This window comes from Denticeps clupeoides, chromosome 10 (assembly GCF_900700375.1).
Source record: "Denticeps clupeoides chromosome 10, fDenClu1.1, whole genome shotgun sequence".
NCBI classification, from domain to species: domain Eukaryota; kingdom Metazoa; phylum Chordata; class Actinopteri; order Clupeiformes; family Denticipitidae; genus Denticeps; species Denticeps clupeoides.
The window spans coordinates 4,097,872-4,121,548 of record NC_041716.1 but is presented as its reverse complement, the minus strand read 5'-3'; the positions used below and the strand labels follow the sequence as shown (position 1 = coordinate 4,121,548).

At 47.7% G+C, this 23,677-nt stretch overlaps 2 protein-coding genes across 2 annotated transcripts; both read right to left on the bottom strand.

The window, feature by feature from the left end:
• Positions 1-1,611: 1,611 nt before the first annotated feature.
• On the bottom strand, positions 1,612-4,912 carry pim2 (Pim-2 proto-oncogene, serine/threonine kinase). The gene is made up of 7 exons (XM_028993964.1): positions 4,708-4,912; positions 4,450-4,550; positions 4,297-4,347; positions 3,521-3,741; positions 3,259-3,428; positions 2,992-3,168; positions 1,612-2,893 (listed from the first exon to the last, which is right to left on the bottom strand). The coding sequence occupies exons 1-7, from the start codon at positions 4,769-4,771 to the stop codon at positions 2,748-2,750; spliced, it is 930 nt and encodes a 309-aa protein (XP_028849797.1). The 5' UTR covers positions 4,772-4,912; the 3' UTR covers positions 1,612-2,747.
• Positions 4,913-5,630: 718 nt separating this feature from the next.
• Positions 5,631-23,304, bottom strand: otud5a (OTU deubiquitinase 5a). The gene is made up of 9 exons (XM_028994614.1): positions 22,559-23,304; positions 18,752-18,845; positions 9,995-10,059; positions 9,742-9,898; positions 9,227-9,375; positions 7,734-7,919; positions 6,747-6,954; positions 6,563-6,679; positions 5,631-6,123 (listed from the first exon to the last, which is right to left on the bottom strand). Exons 1-9 carry the CDS (start codon positions 23,120-23,122, stop codon positions 6,002-6,004), a joined length of 1,662 nt encoding a protein of 553 aa, XP_028850447.1. The 5' UTR covers positions 23,123-23,304; the 3' UTR covers positions 5,631-6,001.
• Between the last annotated feature and the right edge of the window lie 373 nt (positions 23,305-23,677).

The following is a 23,677-nucleotide window of genomic DNA, read 5'->3' as shown; positions in this document are numbered from 1 at the left end:
CACTGACCAGTCCACCTACTGCCGTTGCTCTGTGGTCCATTTGTGATGCCTTTTGGCAGGGTCACCATGGGCACCCTGACTGTTCTGATACTTTTCCATCTGAACCAGCATTGACTTTTTTTTTTAACAGTTTGAGCTAAAGAAGCTCTTTTTTGGATCAGCCTGCACTGCCCACCCTTATCACCAGGCAACTGGCCCACTGCAGACCAGGAACATCTCACAATTGTCCAGCTGTCCTGTGATCAACAACATTTATTTCTAATATTGGCCAAACTCCACTACAAAATTCTGGGAGAGAGAAAGAGAAGAAAGGGAGAAACCTTGTGATGTAGTGAGACAAATCCCACTTCTGACATGCTATGTTTTACAGGGCAGTGGTGGCCTAGCGGTTAAGGAAGCGGCCCCGTAATCAGAAGGTTGCCGGTTCGAATCCCGATCCGCCAAGGTGCCACTGAGGTGCCACTGAGCAAAGCGCCGTCCCCACACACTGCTCCCCGGCTGCCTGTCATGGCTGCCCACTGCTCATCAAGGGTGATGGGTTAAATGCAGAGGACAAATATCACTGTGTGCACTGTGTGCTGTGTATCACATGTGACAATTGCTTCACTTTCACTTTTTAAAGGGAGGACACCCTTCCAAAGTCCAAAGTGCAGTTTAGAGCATCTGTCCATGTTTGGAGGTAGGACAGAGTAGGTTTTAGTCCAGCGGCATGGTGCTGATGCTACTGGTCCACTTGAAGATCCCTGAGGCTGTAGCCGTTACGCCGTTGGCGGCTGTGGTGACCATCTGGTACATTTTATGCTGGGGTCGTCTCGCCAGAGGCTCGTTGCCAGGAACCAGGATCCAGAGCAACTCAGGGAGGAACAGATTAAACTTGGGTGACTGGGACTGAGTGTGCAACAATGGACTATCTAGGACAGCCTGGGTGAGATGAGATGAGTATTTGTGAGTTTTAACCGTTATGGAACGCTTGGCTAAAAAGATGAGTCTGTAGCCTGGACGTGACGGTGTATCTGGGCTGCGAACATTAGCAGGAAGGCCGTTCCAAGGCAGGAAAGCTGAGATTTTGTTCATGCTCAGTACCAGTAGGAGCCGGAGTCTCGTGTAGGGCAGCACTCTGTTTAACAAGTCACTCAGGTAATCAGGGACCAGTCTATGTTGAGCTTTATATGTTGAGTTTATATGTTTATAGTCTAGCCAATGCAGTGAGGACAGAATCCATGTGACGTGTTCTCTCGCCGCAACATTTTGGACTCGCTGGGAGTTTACTGAGAGATGATGCCGGGCTTCCGATAGTCGACATTGCAAATGCATATAGCAGTTTTTCTGCACTGAGCCTGGTGAGGGTTCATAATTCAGCATTTATCAATATCACTCTGACTCTTACTCTACATCCACAAACTTCCAAAGCAGAATACCCGCCCAGTGGCAGGAGGCAAGATGACGAAGGACAATCAACAGTCCCTGGAACTGGGCGGTGCTTTATACGGTTTCAAAAAAAATGCATTCCTGGCTTAAATGTCTTACCTGGGATGGAACTTTGTGTGACTGGTGTGAACAATTTTATTTTGCCGAAGGCTTGGTGCCTCCAAAAACGAAACCAAAAGGTTGTTTTTGTGGTTTACAAAAATGGTTTATTTGAAAGTGTGCTTTATGTCCAGTGTATAGTTTCACATGAAGACAATCCATCCATGCGCTCAAAAAGTAAAATGATAAAGTAATGTGAGGTTTCACAGGTTAAGCAATACACAAGTATTTACAACAAAACAGTACAAACCCTCGCCAAAAGGCGAAGATTTAAATAAAATGTAACAACTGGAAAGTAGTAAAGTTGTACCCTGTATTCGTGTGAAAGCACTGAGTGTGAGAAAAAAAAAAACTTTTAAAATGCAAATATTAATGAAGGCTTGTGCTTCGAAGAATACCAATAGGACCCAAGATGTAGGATTTTCATATTGCCCCAACAAGGTACATTTGGTCCAACTTTCAATAAAAAAAAAAAAAAAACTTCAATCTTGAGGCAAATATGAGGTTTTTAAAAAAAAAAAGAAAAATACACAAAGCATATTCTGCAAAGGCCGCCACCGAAACTATGTGCAAAACAGTAACGTTGACTGGCAGCAGCCCAACACGTCCTGGTTATTGCGGCATTGCCACACCCAAACTGAAAACGATTTGGGATATGTCGAGTCGCTCCATAGTGCTTTGGTTGTATTGTAATCAGGGGGGAGAAACAGGATCCCTGTTCTTTGTTCCTCTAAAAATGAGGTAAGCGTTGAAATGAAAAAGGTTTAAGGAAAAGGAAAACCCTGTAAAACCAGGTCTCAACGTGGCAACACTTGTGATTGGAGTAACAACCACATGCCACAGTCTCTCTCTGAATGTCATAAAAACAAAACTGGAGATTCCCCCAAAACTTCAACATGCCTTGTACACTCAATAAATACCTACATTTAGCTGAGGAAAAATAAATAAAATATGGCAATAAATAGATGCTGTCGACCCCTAAAGTGATCAGTCAGCAGATCATGCAGATTTTTCAGCGTCTTAACAGATTGTAGTATTACCGACTGCAGTGTGTAGAAACGGAAAACTAGACTCCACTGAATAAACCAGGGCTCAAAAATTGATCAACAACCGGAACCCTGTGATTCCTTACAAACTGCATACATAAAAATATATATATAATTTTTAAAAAGTGTACACTAGGCATGTTAAATTGTGTTGCACCCCAATCGGACGAGAATTTAAAGGCTAGGGGTGATATTGGGATTCTCCTGCAAGTCTCCAATATCATCGGTGCCTTCCATCCACGGATGAGAGAGAATGTCCTCCAAACTCGGACGGTCCTCTGGTCTATAGGCAAGGCACCACAGGATCAGTGACTGGCATTCTATAAGGCAGAGAGGAAAACTTTGTTAATAATTGTGACACCGGTATGGACGCAATGACCACCAATCGGTACAAATTCACAGAAGACTGGGAACGGACCTTTGGAGATGCGTTTGGTGAACGCAGGCTTGGCCCGAATAATCTGCTCATCCGTTTCGAAGGGAATGTCACCGCAGACCATGTCAAACAGCAGCACTCCAAGGGACCACACGGTCAGCGGGAGGGCGTGGTAGGTCTTGTGAAGAATCCACTCTGGAGGGCTGTACACTCGAGTACCTGCAAAGGTTACGGCGAGCGAACAGACATCAGCACAAAACCCCTCGTGACCCTGTTTAGTCCACATGTCTGCTGAAACATCCGACCCACCTTCAAAATCTGTGTAGGAGCAGTCTTTCAGCAGAGCACCCGACCCAAAGTCAATGATCTTGATGTCTCCGGTGCTGGTATCCACGAGGATGTTTTCGTCTTTGACATCCCTGTGCACAATATTATGCGCGTTGCAGAACTGCAGGGCCTCGACAACTTGTTTTAGGAACCTGGGGAAAGATTTTGGACCTCGTTTAGCACAAAGGCTCGAAAGGCCCTCAAACATAAGCGACATGAACAGAGAGCCAGAATCGATCCATACCTCCGTGCGATCGGCTCGTCCAGCGCCCCTCGCTCTGTTATGAAGTCGAAGAGGTCTTGACAGGCCAGTGGCCTCTCGAATACAATGATGAAGCCCTGGCCTGGCGCTTCGAACCAGTCCAGCATCCGCACGACCCTGCTGTGACCCCTCGCCAAACTCTGGTCACCTCCCAGACGAAGCAGCAGGGCTATCTCCATGGGAACGAGATTGGGTTCTCCAGGCTGTGGGGGACAAACAGCGAGGTCTCGGTCACAATCTGACACCACGTGCGCCACATCTTCACGGGCAAAAACAAAAGCCACCGTCCAAACGGAAGCCAATTTGCCCAGATTCATAATTTCCATCGGCCAGATAAGGAGGGGGGGATCCCAGCAAGCGTGGGAAAGTTCCAGGCTCGCCGCGGTGCGACGTCACACGCGTGGCGGTTTGTTTTGCTCGATGCCGCTTCCCACCGCCAGGGGGCGCGCGAGTGTCGCGTTAAAACAAACAAAACAAAACAAAAAAAAACACGCAGCAACGTCCCATTGTTGTCAACAACACGCACAAACTACACAATTAGCACACAGACGCAGCTCGTCCTGCGTGACTACGACGCTCTTGCGCCACGGTTCGTGTGAACGTTCCACAGCCGGCTTTACAACACGGGCGCGGTGAATTTAACGCGGCCGCCCGAAACGTCCTCGTGGTCGCCGTTCCCCACGGAGCCGCGCCGGCTCGCGAACTTTCATTTTAGACCGATTAGGACAAAAAATACAAATAAAAAAAAATCTCCTTACCAGTCGCGCCCACTGCAAAACTCGGTCGCGCGTTATCTGCTTAATCGCCACCTAAAAAAAAGAAGAAAAGGAACAGGACCGCGCCGTTAGCCGCCGGAGTCTTTTGTTACGCGCGGCCGGTCGGAGGAGGGCTTCCAGCCCGCGGCGCCTCACCTGCGTCCCGTCCGAGACGCGCTGGCCGGCGAACACGGAGCCGAAGCCGCCGCTGCCCAGCAGGTCGCCGCAGCGGTAGAGTCTCTCAAACGCCTCTGGACCTTCGAACAAAAAAAATAATAATAATTTAAAAATCACTTCAGTGCAAGCGAACAGGATAAAGGCGGAGGCGGGGAAATGGGAGCCGGGTCCCCTCGCCACGTGTGGCCGGCCGACCGGCGAGCACGCAGCGGGGGGGGGAGACCGTTCAACTCTTACCGTTCTTAATCTTCATGTCGTCCGTTTGCTCAATTTTTATTTCACCAAAGCGTTTGTCCAACATTTTCGGAAACAAACTTTTGAATTGGCTCGAAGCGGTGCTACGGCAGGTCCTAACAACTCTTCACCGAGTCCATGCCAGGCCCGCCACGTTCCGCTTATCGTTTTATTTCCTTCACGCAATGAATAATCCAGAAGAACACCGGCGTGCTGATCTGGCGCTGGGCGCGAGTTTGCCGTCTATAAGTTGACGTCCGCGACTGCCCGCCCACCGCGGCCCGGCCGACCAATCGCGGCGCGGGACGCCGCAATGTTTTGAACCGCGGCGGCCAATCGGAGCGCGGCGCGATTTGAAGGCCGCTGCATATTCATGAGCACGGCGTTCGGTGGTTTTTCCGCGAATTTGAGCGCGCTGGCTGCCTTCCGGTAAAGTTTGGCGCGCTTGATCGTAAAGGGGCGGGGCCCTGGATTTCCAACGTCACGCCCACCTGCCGTTTTTTTTTTAAACGAAAAATGGAATGAAAACATTCATTACGTAAAGCATCTGTAACCGTAGTTTGTGAATTACGGTTAATAACTTTAACAAAGAACTATGGAAGCAAAAGAGTGCCATTTATACTCGTTTGTGTTCTTTTCAATTTACACCCGTAAAAAGAAAATTTGTATTCGCAAAATACCCCTTTCAAAGCGCGAACCTCTACCTTGTTTCTTAGAACCCACGCAGATGCCCAGATTAGAATTTTAGCTTTACTCTTTTTTTTTTTCTCTCCTCATTGCTGGCACCCCAGAATCATTGTAATAGAATAATCTTTCCCATTCTACGCTCCTTTTCTGAGTAATCAACAAGAACTGCAATATAGCTCCTTACATGTGTAAAGACACTACAATCGTGTTAACACATAGACAAAAACAGAACATTTTTGTTCAGAAAGTTCTTTTATTCCAAAAAAACATTTTTTTTTTCATCCCAAACAATAAAATAAAACAAGCTTATATTAATTAAGAGGATAATGTATTTCATTATGGCATTTTTTTAATAATTACTTTTTTTATCATGTTTAATTTAAACATGCACCTAAAGTCCAATGAGGGTGGTAATGATACCAGATAGGAAGAGATTGGCGAAGTCTGACAATTAATGGTCTTTATTATCGGTGGAGAAGGAGTGATAATGGAGGGAATGGGAAGGAGAAAGGAGAAGGCTGGATTCCTGACGGTGAAGAGAACGTGTTTCGGACCACCCTCCCATCCTGGTCTCTCTCAGGGAATGCGGCATGTGCTTCAAAATCCCTCATCAACTGCTGTCCGGAGAGGGCTCTCTATGCATCACGTTTTTCTTCATGCTGTCGAGGTACTCTTGTTGTGAAACGGCCAGGACGGAGGCCAAGATCTCGTCATCCTCCCAGTCTGTCAGGCCTGCAGGGAGGAGGCAGGGAAATCTTAGCTTGCAGTCGTTTCGAAACTTTAAGTCTCTAGGATCAGCATTTTTTGGGCACGCAATTCTCTGTTACATTTTATTTGTGACTGGCTAAAATTGGGCCACATAAGGGAAGCAGACCCCCAAAACCCACCTCTCTGCTGATTTTATCAAAAAGCAACCTTATCATAAAAACCACGACTTCCTTCATTAATACAGTGCATATTTTCTCACTCATTTCCTAATCTCTAAACTTCCTTTACCATCTAACAGTACTTGCATTACAATATATATATGTGTAAATAAATAATAAGAGTTTCAGGTCCCCTGGAGCTGTGACGCCGTGTCAGCTGGTTGACAGCTGAGTTTGACCACCACCACCCCAAAACAATGGCTTAAACACTCACACTTTACAGAGCAATTAGACAGACATCTTACCAAAGGCAGTAGGTGACATTTCTTGCATGATGGCGCGATATCCCAGTGCAGGGTAAAGAGACACCAAAGACGAGGAGGTGGGCCTGTCCGGGCCGGCACAGCCCTGGTTGCTGGGACCTACGGTGCAAGAGCACACGTCTGAGAACCATGAAACCAAGCACCTCGTCTCAGCTCTGTAACACACCTGGGGCGCAAGGCGAGGGGGGCTTGGACATGGTGAGGGCAGCTCCCGCCGGGGAGGGGGGCTTGGCAGCGGTGTCCGGATGTGGAGGGTCCGCGTTCTCCGGGGACGGGGCGGAGCTGCGCTGTCGGGGGGAGCGAGCGCTCCACTCCTCCAGGCCACTGGAGGCGGCGGCGGTGGCCGAGCTGCAGGTCGCGCTGGCCTTTCGCGGCTGTGGGACACGGAGAGGAGACAGGAATGAGGACATCCACAATCCCATCTGATTATAGATTCGAATCTCAGACTAAACCGCACTCCTCCATTAATTTCACTCCTGAAAGGATCGTCTGGTGAAAAATCGAATAGGGTGGTAGTAGCCTAGTGGGTAAAACAAAAAGTTCAAACCCCCACTTACTACCATTGTGTCCCTGTCTACCATTTTGACTGTCCCCGTAACTACTGATTGTAAGTCGCTCTGGAAAAGGGTGTAAATGATGAATGTCATAAATGTAAAGTGGTGAGATCATTGTTCTGATCAACGTCTCAGGGATATCAGATCATGCTAAAAATAGACCAGAGGAGAAGATGTTTCAATGAAAGGGTTGGGAAAAAAACATTATGAAGCTTTCTCTATTTAGCAGTGCGATTAAGTGAAAAATTGGAGACGCGGAGCTTAAATTTCACTCTGTTGGGCATCTGGGCTTGTTACTCCATGGCCTTGCTACAAATGGCTTTTTCAGATTTACACCCATACGCTGATGTGAAGGGTGTTTCAAACATGCAAATATTTTAGTCTTTGCAATGCTGAAATTAGAGCAAGGTACGGCATTTTCTGATGTTTCTTGCACATGTTAAATGCACCAATGTACAACTGTGCAACAACAACAAAAAAAAAGGTTTTATTAAATTGTATATAACAGTTCCATAAACTACTGAGTTGGCTGAGTGACCAAATGCGAACCACAGACTGGTAGACTACACGTTTATTTGGTTCCCATGAGAAGAAATCACCTGCCGCGCCCGTTTCTCCTGGTCCCGGAGCCACTGCAGGTACGACTCCCGGGCCACCTGCTCCTCGATGGCTTCGTTGGTGGCTTCCCAGTCGGTTGCTCTCTTCTTGTCCTCCAACATCTGCTGCTCGATCCACGACTCTTCTGATGTTTTGATGGCGTTCTTCATAAGCGACTGGTCTGCATACTAGATTTTGACACATACGAAAGCAGACGTCACACGGGTCATGACAATTTTAATACAGTTTCACTCCTGTCAGATTAGTGCGCTGTCCAACACACTCTACTCACATGCTGCTTTAGACATTAAATAAACGTACACCCCCCCCCCCTTCCCATCCCTGTATTCTGGTGGAAAATTGCATATGGACACCATCCTCTGAACAGCGTGTTCTCTCAGTGGCTTATACATGCCTGAATAGAACGGCCGGTGCGTGCCGAACTGTCCCCACTTCAGAAGCACGCAGCAGTTCGGACTTGTGACAGTCCTCCCCTGCTCAGGCTGATAAAGAGTCACGGCACGTTCCTTCCAAACCTCAACCGCGCGTTATCACTGGAGACCGCTTAAGGACATGTTCTTTCCTTACTGGCCGCTCCTGGAAACACAGCCTGATAAGATGTTCACCATTTCTATTTCACACGACACGATGGGATCTTGGCAGAAAGAGTTCAGAGGACATTGTGGATGTTGTCCCACGTGCTGACCGATCATTAGGCATCTGCCACATAAACAAGACAGTGTGCTGCTAATAGGCTCCTCTGTGGAGGCAGGGACGTGTGGAATGTTTCTCCTCTCTGATTGGTGCCTGCTGACCCTTTGATGTGTGTGTGTGTGTGTGTGTGTGTGTGTGTGTGTGTTCTGAAAGTGGCCCACACTTTTTTTTTTTTATTGGAGGAGGGACTGAGGGCACTGTCACCCTGTTCCTACTTTTCCACTCGACAAACAACGGCCCGTCTGACCCAGCCAGGTCTGCAGCACTCAGATTGAGAGTCCGGCACGTCTCCACTCAGAACGATACTGAGGCGCAGAGATTTCTGCAAATGCAGCGGCGTGGCTTGCTGGTTGGGTGGGAACATTCAAGTTCAATGAAAGTATTTTGCTCATATACTATTTACGCAATGATCTGACCCAAGCACAGAACTGGCAGCATGCACATGGATGACCCCTTAATTTCAGATTTAATGATGCACTAATTAAAAATCTGGTCTGAGAAGCATGATCATTGTTGTTTTTATTTCTCTTATCTGCAAGATCTAAGTCCACCGCTTTGCTCTGGGTCACTAGCCAGCTGACAAAGGGGAACGTCCAAAAGTACAAACAGGCATCAGTTACTGCCGTGTGCTTTAGATCAATCCCATTGACGCGGTCAGCTGGGTCAACAGTGGAAATTTGTTTACATTTACTGAAACTCTAAGCATTTACTTCATTATCCAGACAATCGATAACAATAATTAAACGCAGCATGGAGATATTTGACGGGCCTGGGTACCCACCCCTGGTTTGAAGGCGGGAAGTCCGAGCCCGACTCCTATAGTGGCTTTGTTTGGGTTCACAACGGAGTTGTAGTGAATGTTCCGATGGTAGCTAACTCTGATTGGCTCGTCGTTGTTCTGATGAATGCCGTGAAATGTGTTGATTGGTTCTGGAGGGGGAGAAAACAGACAAGCGGAGGAAATTGCATTGCATTTCTTTTTATATCTTGATTAAGATGAACTTTGTTTGAAAAACTATTTTCTATTTAATGGTGTCAAAATATGCCCATTTCCAGCAAATAATGGCTACGTCAAATCATACGGGATTCTGTTCATACAGATTTGGCAAAACATTAAAAAAAAAAAAAAAAAAAGGCATTCATTTCAGTCAATGGTCATTTCAGCCAAGCCATGCTTTTTCGTATAAACCATTATAGATGAAGCCCTACAGCGTCCACAGTTTCAGGAAAATCTGATGTGGTCCAAGCAAGTACTGGAATGGGAAAGTGGGTCATATTGAACACTGAATCCCACACCTGTGCCATACTGGTAAACTTCCACCGGCCGATTGTACATCTCGGCCATTGCCTGCATCTCAATGTGGTTCCCGTGGCAGTTGTTTTTCCGCTTCCTATTAATGTATGTGGTGAAGTCTTCGGTCACATAATTCGAGAAGTAGTCTGCGTTTTTCATCTGAAATGAGGCCACAGCATTTTTATTGAAGGTTTTTTTGCTGATGGGTGGGTGTTCAAGTTTGTTATATTTGGCCTGAAATGGCGGGCCACTTACCAAGTAATCCATGCAGTGCTTACGGACAACTTCATGCATGTCTTGGTCTCCATATACCTGGTCAGCTGTTAAAAGCAAGAACAGCAGACATTTACAAATGGCAAATAATTGCAAAATAGTCCTTCGGCTGAATTTTTGTCAACTTTGCATTGGTAAAGTTGACAAAATGGTAAAGAAATGCACTCTATTGTTTGTTTGTTTATTTATTTTTAATTAAACATGAGATCTCTGTTTGCACGTGCGTCAATAATTGAGGATGACAGTGCATTGTACGAAATATTACTTTGGCGCCAATTACACTAATTGCACTCTGCGCGAGCAGCCCCCACTGGCACCGAACCCATTTTTGGCGGGCTGCGTCGGCGCATGCAAACCACTGGTGTGCCACAAATGAGTCAGGCGACATCAAAGCGGCAGATGTAAACAAAGCTTACTACCCGACCCCTGCAAGCCGGAGGATGCAAATGAGCCACGTCGCAGGCCGATTCCAACAAGTCACATGACCCCTGCCCGCTACGATTCTGAGAATCTTAGTCAATTTCCTCTTTCGCAGTATCAACCTGACAGGAAGGAGGAAGCGCTGCAAGACCCATTTACCAACAGCGTTACATAAATAGTATGATTGGCTGCTGCTTTTTAAAATAAAGGTTAAATGCACAAATTCGTGTGTAAGAAGGACACCTGTTGTTGAATTATTTGCACCTTCGCAAGGCTTCATGGCTGATGCGCCCCCCCCCCCCCCCCCCCCCCCCCCTCCGAAACTTCCATTAAAATTAAATGACAAGATCGCTGATCTCCGCCAACACAAACCCAGCCAGAGTTCCCGTGCAGTGACCGTCCTGTTCTCGCCGTTAATTTGGGTCACATTTTCTGGCTTGGGCTGGGCTGCCACTCCAAATCAGCCACATGCTTGGACACAGCTTTTATGAGCCCGAGTGAAACGGGGTGCGTGGCGCGCACCCCAACCGACGCTGGAACATCTGGAGGGGGCAGGGACCCGCGGGGCTCTCCCCGTATTGAAAGCCGTGGCGAGCGAGAGGCCACCGAGCTGGAACTTTTGACTAGTTTCATGTCACCATATGCGTGTGGAGCGGTGTAATTTCCGCCCCCCTTTCCTTGTTTTCATGCAGCGATGTGGAGGTGAACCTGAGATCGTCTCGTCACGGCACCGATTAGGTGTGTGGCAGTCACGGGGGCTCCCCCTCACACTAATCTGTGCTAAAAGTGACTCATCTGCAGTAAAATCCCACTCGTCACCTTGGTCCCATCTAGGGCACACACCAAGGCCTTAACCGGGAATAAAGACCACTCCAACTGGAGAAAGGAACCATGTGGGCTTCAGTGCAGCTGTTGGAAGATACGTCCGTCGGGCATCTGGACCCAGCCTCACAGGGCCATTTCTGTACGTATGGCTGCACCGCGTATTGCAAATAGCGGTTTCACGATCACTTTAGAGGTGGAACCCCGCGACCTTTCAGCCATGGAGGTCTGTGATGTGAAACGGCCCTCCTGGACTGAGAAAGAGGAAGTGAGAGATGGGCTACTCAGAAAAGGCCACTGTGGTGATAGGCTTCATGAGAAATGCGAAGCAGCGCGCCGAGATGAAACCGCGAGCGCGGCATCGGTGTGGGACCGAGATAGCGCGGCGCTCATACGCAGAGAAGACTCTCTTCTGAGAAAACATCCACATGGTTTTTATGCATAGCCGTGCAACCAAAAAAAAAAAAGGAGGAGGTGTTTAGTGGAGACTGGTCCTGTGCTTCTGGCCGAAGCTGATAAAGCAGAAGAAAGGCCTGCTCTCATGTCATGGGTCGGGGAGGGGGTCCGCCATCACGCAGCAGGTTTGGGGAAGGGTGGGGGTTTCTGCTCGTAAAGACCCGGGCAATTTCATTCACATTTTCTAAATTGGCAGGTAATAAAATAATATATATACACAAACATTTTCTATTTATATATGTTTTTAGCGTGTGGTTTCTGATTCACTGCCACCTTGGAACTCCTAATCAGTCACAACATACTTACGACTTAATCAACAGATCGTCTTCACGTATCATTTCCAAAGAATGCACAGTCAGCTGACAACTTCTCCTCCCTGCATGACCCGCAAAACACGGATCGACTCTCCAACATTAACTTGAACACCTAAATGGACACGCTCAGTTCACTGCAGATCATTTTTATTTTTCAATTTTATTAATTAAATGTATTAATTTGGTGTATGGGATGTAGGTGATAATTGTTGGAAATATCAAAATATATATCAACGTGCTAGAGGACCTTCCTGTGACGTACAGTACCATTTGACCGGATGCCACTACATTTATCTTCCAAACACACAAACAATAATAAAAAAAAAAAAACGAAATCAATGCCCTTCTTCCACCAACAAGCCCTTCATACCACTCATATCAAAATCCAATCCATGTTCAATAGCACATACCGTGCTTAACCCCTGCTTACATACACAGTGTATGGAAAAAAAGCAAAACATTTTCATATTTTAGGCTCTTCAAAGCAAAAAAAAATTTCACCTTAAATTGAGGGGACAGAGTTCTGTGTTGAGAAGCTGTCATGAAGGTAAAGAGAATCTTGTTATTGCGGCTTGTTCATAGTGACTTCACGCTTTTGAAAGCAACTTGAATTTTGTAATCAAATTCTCTATCAATGAGTCTGCTGAAGGGAGCATGGATGCAAGTCGCACATTCATTCTTTACTTTACTTGGCAGATGCTTTTATCCATAGTGAAAATGCTAGGGAATTGTTAGTGCTAGATGAATATGAAAAAAAAAATATATATATATTTGTCTCACACACACATTTTATACGTGAAACATGCCAAATAAAGAGGAGATTTTCTGTAGCAGCGCTTGTGTGATGCAACGCATCAGCCTCTGCCATTTAGAGGGGAAAGGTACAGGCCGATCGGTTTCCAGAGCCCTCTCTCATAAAAAAAAAAAAAAAAAAAGTGAAGTGATTGTCACATGTGATACACAGCAGCACAGCACACAGTGCACACAGTGAAATGTGTCCTCTGCATTTAACCCATCACCCTGAGTGAGCAGTGGGCAGCCATGGGGACGGTGCTTTGCTCAGTGGCCCCTCAGTGGCACCTTGGCGGCTCGGGATTACGCCTCCTTAACCGCTAGGCCACCCACTGCCCCAAAAAGGAATGAAAGAAAATAAACCCCGAAGTCACATCACCGTCAGCAGCTATGGAAGGTTCGGAAACAAACACTATTGTGCAAGGCTAGGTTCACAGAACAGGTCAGGAGGGTCATGTCACGTCTCTGACGCGCTGAAGCACATTTCTTCCGTCTTCACGTCTGTCTTGCAAATTCCGTGTTTTTGTTCAAGACCTGAAAATGTTTGCGGATCCTGTGACGAAAGAAGAAGCCCCTTGCGAGGTTCCAGCTTTGATACGTCCCAAACCCACCAGCACAGGAAGTGGTTAGGGCTCCGAAACTCTGGACAGACTGAAAAAATTTCACGTCTGGACAGGACAGTAACCTCAGAATGTTTTGGGTAAAAGGTCTTCACGTGGACTCTCCGCGCTGGTGCAACGCGGCGCAGACGCCGTTTCTCAACTACGGCAGTCGCCGGACGGAGCCCGGTCTGCTCCCGTATCTGGACCAAAGGCCGCCGCCGATCACGCCGGGACCACTCTACCCCCGTCATGTGACGATTTCAAAAGCCAGTGGGGTAAAAAATGACAGCATCATCAGGCCTTTGTCCCACTGATACAGTAATTTAGCATCGGACACGGTCACATATAATTCGTCACAAAGGTATTTGGGCCAGAAGGCAGAGGCACGTCCTGTCCGGATCTGGGACTTGTCACTTGCCGTAGCCGCACGGCAACGCTGATCAATACGATGACCGGTGTTTCTGGAATGCGCGTTCCAGATTCCAGCATGGCCTCAAACTCCGTTCCCTCCAAGGAGAAAAGGCACCTGATTGTCGATTCTATCGGGACGGACCGATGCGCAACTGATGCTGAACCCGGTGTGTGTCGAGAGCGACGGAAGGATTTAGAAGAATGTAGCCCGATCGTGACGTGGCGATAACGTGTGCATTATCAGGATATCTTCCAAACAAACAGAGCCTCGTATCGCCTCAGCTTCCATTCCTGAAGAGGGCTTCCTGTAACCGATGGTGAACTGACAATGGGAATAAGTCACAAGGGAAAATGTGTGTATTTGAAACGTGTTTTCTTCAAGGCACAAAGGCCTCGTCATCCCCACCGTCGGCCATTTCTACGCAGTAGCCGGTCTTATTTTGTCTTCTGGCTCCTACAGAGGCCACATCTTAACGCGAGCCACGTTGGCGAGCCGTTTCTGCCATTCGCGATTTATCCCGTAAGGGTCACACCGGGCCCACAAAACTCGGAAAGGTGATCACTCGGGCTGACGGGCAATGAAAACTACGCCAATCAAGATTCCAGAATGAACTTTCAGCATTCCAGGCATTCGAGAGAACAGGTACCCACACTACCGGGGCGCGTGTGTGTGTGTGTGTGTGTTCTCACACAGGTCGGACTGGCTTCTAAGTTTTGTTGCTCAGAGCAAAGAATCCGGCCCTCAATGGGACTGTAATTGAAATATCATACCTGCGTGGCACAACAAGTCACCCGGAAATTTGTCCAGAATTTTATTTTATTTTTTATCTGATTAATTTTAACAAATTTGGAGGGCACAAGTATCAAAGTTGCAGTTTTGTCTTCATTTTGTGTGTGTGTGTGTGTGTGTGTTCATAAAGGGACATCAAACAACAGCCGTTATAACGAATTTATGACACTCAGAAATATTCCCAAACCCCTGCCCCCCCCCAAAAAAAGAACACAAACAGGAAGTGCCTGGCGTCCCCTCACACTTGAAAGACGGGCCAAACCAGCCGGTAGGGCCGACGTACCTGACTTTCCACGCCAGGACGGTTTCTAGACTGGTGCTGAGGGTATTTCCTCGTGAAAACACCAGCTGTTTATTCGCGCTCATTTATTTATATTCGGGAAGTTCTGGTGCGTCAGTCATCGGCGGAAAATGGATACGAGTAACCGAGTGAACTGCATTTAGGCACAAAATATGTTCACAACCCCTCAGATCCTAAAGGATGTTACTCGGACAGCAGCGGGCCTCATGAAGCTGCAAACACAGACGATATTTAGATGAATGCATAAGAAATGCGTAATAAGCGGCATTATTAGGAGACTGTTTGGAATTAACTGTTGTGCATTTAATCAACGTTAGCCAACATGACATAAGTTAAAATGACAGAGCAATAAAATATATAAAAGCCCCTGAGTGTCTCTAGGGGAACCGTCCCTGTAACTACTGATTGTAAAACTAATCTATCATCCTCAACCAGAGCAGAATGCCAACCTATACAGATGTATATATTTTAAGCAGCTTTTAAAAACCTTCATCTCACTTGGAAATGGTGGCTGGTTCAGAGATGTGGTGCTGCCACCGAGAAAGCCCTGTTGCCATACTTCTTCAGCCTGGACCTTGGAACATGGCTGGATGACCTGAAGTTTTTTAGAATATCTAAAATATCAGCCCAATATGGTGGTGCATCTCCTTTAAAAATGTATAAAGCATCAATAAAAGCTTAAAATCAATTGTAAAACTGACAGGAAGCCAGAATTGGATTAATATGGTCGTGCCTCTTAGTTAGAAGGTGAGCAGCTGGATTTTGGACAACTTGATAGCGATTGATGTAGACGGGAGCTTGCAAGGAGTTGCTGTAGGAGATAAAGGCGTGGGCATCACGCTTTCAGTCCAGCGGTGGTATGTGGGCCTTCACCACGGGAAAAATAGCCTCAGTTGAAAGAAGCTCGTCTTAAAGGTGAAAAGACTGGTCTGGGAAAATGTGCCAGAATAAATATCTCTCATCATCATTTTGTTCCGAGAACATCTCATATTCCTTTCACCATATCGAATTCTCGGCCACGAATAGCAGGCAAATTGCATGACCTTGTTTTTTTTTTTAATAACTCTTTAAAAGCTGAATAGAGTTGGTCTTGCAAAAAAATCCAAAAATATTCTAATTTGGAGAATGCATTTCGACCCCACCCACCCACCCCCCTTGCCATTAGTGCAAATACTTTTCACAGGTCACCGTCTACAGCTGACTCTAGGTGACTTGACCTGGAATGTCAGGTCACCCCAATCCAGGCAGCATGTATGTGTATGTGTGTGTGTGTGTCCACTGGACTTTATGCCCCACTGCTGAGAAATCCAGATCGGGGGGGTTAGAAGCGCTCGCAGCTAGGGCAGGGCTTCAACACTTGACTCCTCTAACCGCATGTCGAACACAGGTGATGTTCAAATTCCTCCGGTGACCCACAAACACACCCCACAGAGGCCGGTGAACGCGCACACACACACGCACACACACACACACACACAACCACGTCCAAACAAAAATACCAGGCCAAAGGGACCCAGGTATTGCCGGCTCCGGTTCCGCCTGGATCCAGGTTTCCGGGTCATTTTACGCTGAATGCAGGTATCGCCCATCCGAGTCTCATGAGGATCTCATGTGAAAGCAGGAGAACCAGGCCAATTACATAACTGGAGAATAATCGTGCAAACGCATTTCTGTCCCCTCCTCACACGCCATACAAACCACATGGGCCCCGAAGCCCCAGAAACTCCAGATCAAGTCATATCTGTACGAACAGGGAAAAAAATAAGTCCTTTTTACTGCTCTGCAGGTGTGAGGCTGAGAGTGAGTGTGTGCGTGTGCGTGTGTAAGTGTTTAACTGTTTAAAGTGAGACTTTCAGTATTATGGGGACCCCAGAGAAGACCACAATGTGTCAGAGAACCGTGAACGCGCTGACTGACAGCGGTCGCCAGGTTCATGGCACGCGGCCAGCAGTTTCTCTCCAAAACGAGAGCACAGAATAAATCTTTGTCTGCATTTCGCTTAACCTTTGGGGATTGTTCCATGCACGAAATGTATTGAGATTTAAGAGAACAGGTGAAAATGTGGGGAAGTTACAGACACGTTCATGTGCTTTGCACACATGGCACGTGCGTCTGAGCATGTTGATGACTTATGAAGCTTTATGGGTCAAATGCACCGGGTACGAGAGAGGAGGAGTCAGTCACAGCAGGTGAACGGGGCGTGATGGGAACGGCTGCGTGGTCGACACACACATTCAGAATCAGAATGTCCCTGTCTGCAGACGCTCCGGAGGGAATTTGCCATTCTGGACCACGGCTCAGTCAGGAGTGCCACCTTTAAAATGTTTAAAAGTGCTGCTGGTGCACGGACAGCATGTGCTGGAGTTCATCCTAGAAATAATGTTGTTAAAAAGAAATTCTTGGTTCACGTTGTATAATCTTTAAGGTCCATGCTTATCATTTAACTGTCACTTGTCAAAAAAAACACCACTTGTCAAAACCCCCTTTAACAGGAAGAGGGCGCCTCCTAGCCGCCGCATGGGGTTACTACAACTAAACCAATAACACATTTACATAGACTTACACACAACATGCAAAATAATAATAACACATATAAATAATAATAACACACATTCACCAGCCACTTTATTAGGCACCCCTGTCCAACTGTTCGTTGATGCAAATTACTGATCAGCCAATCATGTGGTGGCAACTCGATGCATTTAGCATGTTGACATGGTCAAGACGAACTGCTGCAGTTCAAACCGAGCTTCTGAATGGGGAAGAAAGGTGATTTAACGTGGCATGGCTGTTGGTGCCAGACGGGCTGGTCTGAGTATTTCAGAAGCTGCTGATCTTCTGGGATTGTCATGCACAACCACCTCTAGGGTTTACAGAGAGTGGTCCGAAAAAGGCAAAACGTGCAGTGAACATGCAGTTCTGTGGACAAAAATGGCCAGAGTGGTTCGAGCTGATAGAAAGGCAACAGTAACTCAAATAACCACTCGTTACAACCAAGGTATGCAGAAGAGCATCTCTGAATGCACAACACGTCAAACCTTGAGGTAGATGGGCTACAGCAGCAGAAGACCAGACCGGGTGCCATTCCAATATGAGTATTGTTGTTGACCATGTCCATCCCTTTATGACCACAGTGCACCCAACTTCTGATGGCTACTTCCAGCAGGATAATGCACCACGTCATAAAGCTTGAATCATCTAAAGACTGGTTTCTTGAACATGACAATGAGTTCACTGTACTCAAATGGCCTCCACAGCCACCAGATCTCAATCTAATAGAGCACCTTTGGGATGTGGTGGAACGGGAGATTCGCATCATGGATGTGCAGCCGACAAATCGGCAGCAACTGCGTGACGCTGTCATGACAATATGGATCAATATCTCGGAGGAATGTTTCCAGTACCTTGTTGAATCTATGCCACGAAGGATTAAGGCAGTTCTGAAGGCAAAAGGGGGTCCAACCCGGTACTAGCAAGGTGTGCCTAATAAAGTGGCCGGTGTGTGTGTGTGAGTATATATTTATATATAAACATTGTAAGATAAAAGCAGAGTTACAGTTAGTACAGTCTTATTAGACAATAATTCAAACAGGACGTAAAGGTGTAATTCTCTATAATCCATAAAAATGCTATTTCAGAAATTTTTAAACAGAGATGTTTCATGAATACACACCTTTTAGGTACCGTGGAGTGGATTATTAGTGCAAAGTATAATAATTATTATTGAAACCTACATCTTTTGCATTGAAAATGTAAACACAAGCACACTACATGGGAGAGAAAAAAAAAAAAAAAACGCTACGATTTATCCGAAAAAGAGAGTGCACATACCCACGGCTCTGAAGAGGCACGCACCGTCTTCCTTCATCTTTTTGATGACAAATCCTTTCTTTTCTGTAAGTGCTTTTTCAAACCATTGCTCTTGCTGTGAAGGAAAGTGCAAATGTTTACCATCTCATTTTGGTATTGGGACCGTTATTGAATATTAGAAAGAGGCTGGCCATTTTCACTGCCACTCCCTTCCAACCACTGAATCATAATCGCCGTCGTTTTAAAGTGTGTATGGCTGCAATGGTTAGAAACATCAGGATGAAAGAACAAAAGAACCAAAATGCCATGTTTATATAAATGCATGTAAAAGGTCCCATGACATTTAAATTTTTTTTTGCTTTTAATAGTTGTCCCCTAATACTGTCTCTTTTTTCAAAATTCAGCCTTGGTGCAGTGGTAACACACTCACCTATGAACCAGAAGACTCAGGTTCAAATCCCACCTACTACCATCGTGTCCCTGAGCAAGACACTTAACCCTGAGCGTCTCCAAGGGGGGACTGTCCCTGTAACTACTGATTGTAAGTCACTCTGGAAAAGGGCGTCTGGTAAACGCGGTAAATGTAAATTACAGCCACTTTGATCCAGTCCCACAATGAGAGTTCCCCAGGATGCAGCGGTTTCGGTGTCTGTAGATTTAAATGCTAAGGAGGAGGAGAGAGGTGGGACAAGGAGGAGAGTGGCCTATGGAAGTAAGCAGGCATTCCCGAAAATGACGTCATCAATAACATTCACCAACCACAATGTTTTTCCAGAAAAAATTAAATTAACCCATGGAACAAAAAAAATATACAGGGAGTGCAGAATTATTAGGCAAATGAGTATTTTATCCACATCATCCTCTTCATGCATGTTGTCTTACTCCAAGCTGTATAGGCTCGAAAGCCTACTACCAATTAAGCATATTAGGTGATGTGCATCTCAGTAATAAGAAGGGAGAAGGGGTGTGGTCTAATGATGGTAGTAGTGGTGGTCTAGTGGTCTAGTGGTGGTAGTAGCCTAGTGGGTAAAACACTGGCCTATGAACCAGAAGACCCGGGTTCGAATCCCACTTACTACCATTGTGTCCCTGAGCAAGACACTTAACCCTAAGTTGCTCCAGGGAGACTGTCCCTGTAACTACTGATTGTAAGTCGCTCTGGATAAGGGCGTCTGATAAATGCTGTAAATGTAAATGTAATGACATCAACACCCTATATCAGGTGTGCATAATTATTAGGCAACTTCCTTTCCTTTGGCAAAATGGGTCAAAGCTTGACAGGCTCAGAAAAGTCAAAAATAGTGAGATATCTTGCAGAGGGATGCAGCACTCTTAAAATCGCAAAGCTTCTGAAGCGTGATCATCGAACAATCAAGCGTTTCATTCAAAATTGTCAACAGGGTCGCAAGAAGCATGTGGAAAAACCAAGGCGCAAAATAACTGCCCATGAACTGAGAAAAGTCAAGCGTGCAGCTGCCAAGATGCCAGTTGCCACCAGTTTGGCCATATTTCAGAGCTGCAACATCACTGGAGTGCCCAAAAGCACAAGGTGTTCAATACTCAGAGACATGGCCAAGGTAAGAAAGGCTGAAAGACGACCACCACTGAACAAGACACACAAGCTGAAACGTCAAGACTGGGCCAAGAAATATCTCAAGACTGATTTTTCTAAGGTTTTATGGACTGTTGAAATGAGAGTGAGTCTTGATGGGCCAGATGGATGGGCCCGTGGCTGGATTGGTAAAGGGCAGAGAGCTCCAGTCCGACTCAGACGCCAGCAAGGTGGAGGTGGGCTGGTATCATCAAAGATGAGCTTGTGGGGCCTTTTCGGGTTGAGGATGGAGTCAAGCTCAACTCCCAGTCCTACTGCCAGTTTCTGGAAGACACCTTCTTCAAGCAGTGGTACAGGAAGAAGTCTGCATCCTTCAAGAAAAACATGATTTTCATGCAGGACAATGCTCCATCACACGCGTCCAAGTACTCCACAGCGTGGCTGGCAAGAAAGGGTATAAAAGAAGAAAAACTAATGACATGGCCTCCTTGTTCACCTGATCTGAACCCCATTGAGAACCTGTGGTCCATCATCAATGTGAGATTTACAAGGAGGGAAAACAGTACACCTCTCTGAACAGTGTCTGGGAGGCTGTGGTTGCTGCTGCACGCAATGTTGATGGTGAACAGATCAAAACACTGACAGAATCCATGGATGGCAGGCTTTTGAGTGTCCTTGCAAAGAAAGGTGGCTATATTGGTCGCTGATCAAAAATACAACTTAATAATTCTGCACTCCCTGTACATACATTTCTGCTCGTTTTTTACATCCATTGACTGAGCAACTGCAATGCTTCGCACGTTTGGAAGCCATGACGGTTGGTGGAGATAATGTTTTAGGGGAGGGGTGGGGAAAAAGCATGAGAAACGGGAGGTAACCTTTTCCCTAATGATGACATGAGGGGACAAATTCAATATCCGACCATCTGACCTGCCGTTCTCTGAACGGTGAAGCAGAATGACCAAAGCACTCTTTACAGCCATCACCATTTCCAGCCACTGCAGGACCATAGACAGGCCAGGGGAACCCGTATTAATGTTAAATAATCTCACAAAGAGACATTTTCATGTCATGGGACCTTTAATGGAACTTGTGGAATGCTGCGAGATGTCGGAGGACGTTGCATTAACGGCACAGGCTGGACCAGTTACTGATTATTCTGAAGATTATTCAGGCCACACAGAATACCGGTTAAGGAAGCGGCCCCGTAATCAGAAGGTTGCCGGTTCGAATCCTGATCCGCCAAGGTGCCACTGAGTAAAGCACCGTCCCCACACACTGCTCCCCGGGCGCCTGTCATGGCTGCCCACTTCTCTCTCAGGGTGATGGTTAAATGCAGAGGACAAATTTCACTGTGTGCACCGTGTGCTGTGTATCACAAGTGACAATCACTTGACTTTAACTTTTACAGCACAGTAACGTGTGAAATGAAGGCAGCATATGCAGTTGTACTGTACTGGGTCAAAATAAAAGACCCACTCGCCTAGGAAGCCGGATGTAGGCTCCGCCTCCACCTGGTCAAACCGAAATGCCTAAGAAAGCTGTCATTAGGAACCAGGCATCTGCAGACACATGAAAAAAACTAATTCTTCCCATCTCTGGGAGCAGTCGTTCGCACTCGTTTTAATGGCCGGTAATTCGCATACTGCAATAAACAGCGGTCTTGTTCCGTCCAAATGAATATTCAGCCGCGGCTCTACAGTTTCCAGCGTTTACACAAACCCAGAGGACATTTTAATGCTCAAATCCAGAGCCTGGACGCTGTGCAGCCCGCACTGGATCCGCAGAGATTCTCTCTCGGTGCGAAGCTAGGGCCGCTGGGAACGCCGCCTTCCAACTAGAGCGCCATCGGCGCGTCGTTCACGGCCCGAGCGCATTTACCGGAATCAGACGAGTTAGAAACAGGGGTGGTAGTAACACCTGTGAACCAGAAGACCCAGGTTCAAATCCCGCTTACTACCATTGTGTCCCTGAGCAAGACACTTAACCCTGAGTGTCTCCAGGGGGGACTGTCCCTGTAACTACTGGTTGTTCTGGATAAGGGCGTCTGGTAAATGCTGCAAATGTAGAAACCGGCACTTCGGCGGGCGATGAGGACCACGCCGGGCCTTGTGTCTCCAGATGACACAAGGCAAAAGGATTCAGCGGTAAACGTGAGGGGTCGTCAGAAGTGCCGCAGAAATCTGGCTATTTAGTGGAATCTAAGAACTGGGTGAGTTGGGGGGTGACCCCGGCGGGTGACCCCGGCGGGTGAAATGACAGGTATGGCACCGCACCTGCTCCACTGTCGCGGGGTCCACGGACTGCAGCCTGGCCGCGTTTTCGTATTCGTCCTCGCTGTTGTAGCCGGCGCCTTCCTCGGGGTCGGGGCTGGGTCCCCCGCCGCCTCCGCCGGACCCCGCCGTGGCGCAGCCGCCAGCCACCCCGCCGCCGGAGCAGGTCGCCTGCCGGCGCCTCTTGCTGTGGCCGGGCCCCGAGCAGCAGCCCCCGAGGCCCCCGCCGCAGCCCACGCCGGCCGGCAGCTCGCCGCGACCCCCGCCGACCCCGCAGGCCATCCCGCCGACCCCGCTGCCGTCCGCCGGACTGCCGGGAGAGCCGGCGCCCACGGGAGGCGTGGAGGCCTGCTGCGGCCGGGAGATGGATTCATTCCGCCGGTCTTCCCTGGACGGAGGTGGGGCCGCCTGGTAGGACCAGGGTGGAGGGGAAGCCCTGGGCCTCGGGCCGGACCGACCTCCGTGCGAGTGCTGATGCGCGTCCGCGCCGGCCCGGCGGTCGGCCTCGTCGGGGTGGTCCGCGATCCCGACAGCCGAGCTCGGCTTCTTCTTCGGGAGGATCGTCATGGTTGTATTCCGGGCGGGTTACGGAACGCGCGTCTCGGGGGCTTCGGCGGGGCGAGTTGAAAGCGCCGCCGCGGTCCGGGCTGCGGGTTCCGGCGCAGGGGGAACAAAAACAAACCGCCCCGCTCGTTCCGCCCTCCGAGCTTCCCCGTTTCCACAGAACATCAACACGGGGCGCTGACGGCGCGCTGGCGGCGCGCTGACGTCACTTCCGCCCCGGGCCCCGCCCAGCGACCCCCTCCGCGGCGCTGATTATTTATCAAATGAATGAAAATTCGGCCACGCACATTTAAACAGAAACTGGCGCTTCGGGAGCTTCACTCCGTGGACCGCAGAACACAAGCCGAGCAGATAAATCAAGATCAGCGAAAAATGTACAACGGTACCGCGCAGAAGTCTGACACAGTCGCGGTAAAAAAAGTTCCGGCTTTCGCAGAGTTTGCCGCGTCAGTGCTTTAAGATCTTTTTGCCAGTTGTTTCCGTGGCGTACTGAAGTATAATTACGAGCATTTTCAAAGGCTTTTATTGAAAATTACATCACGTTTAGAGTCAACATTT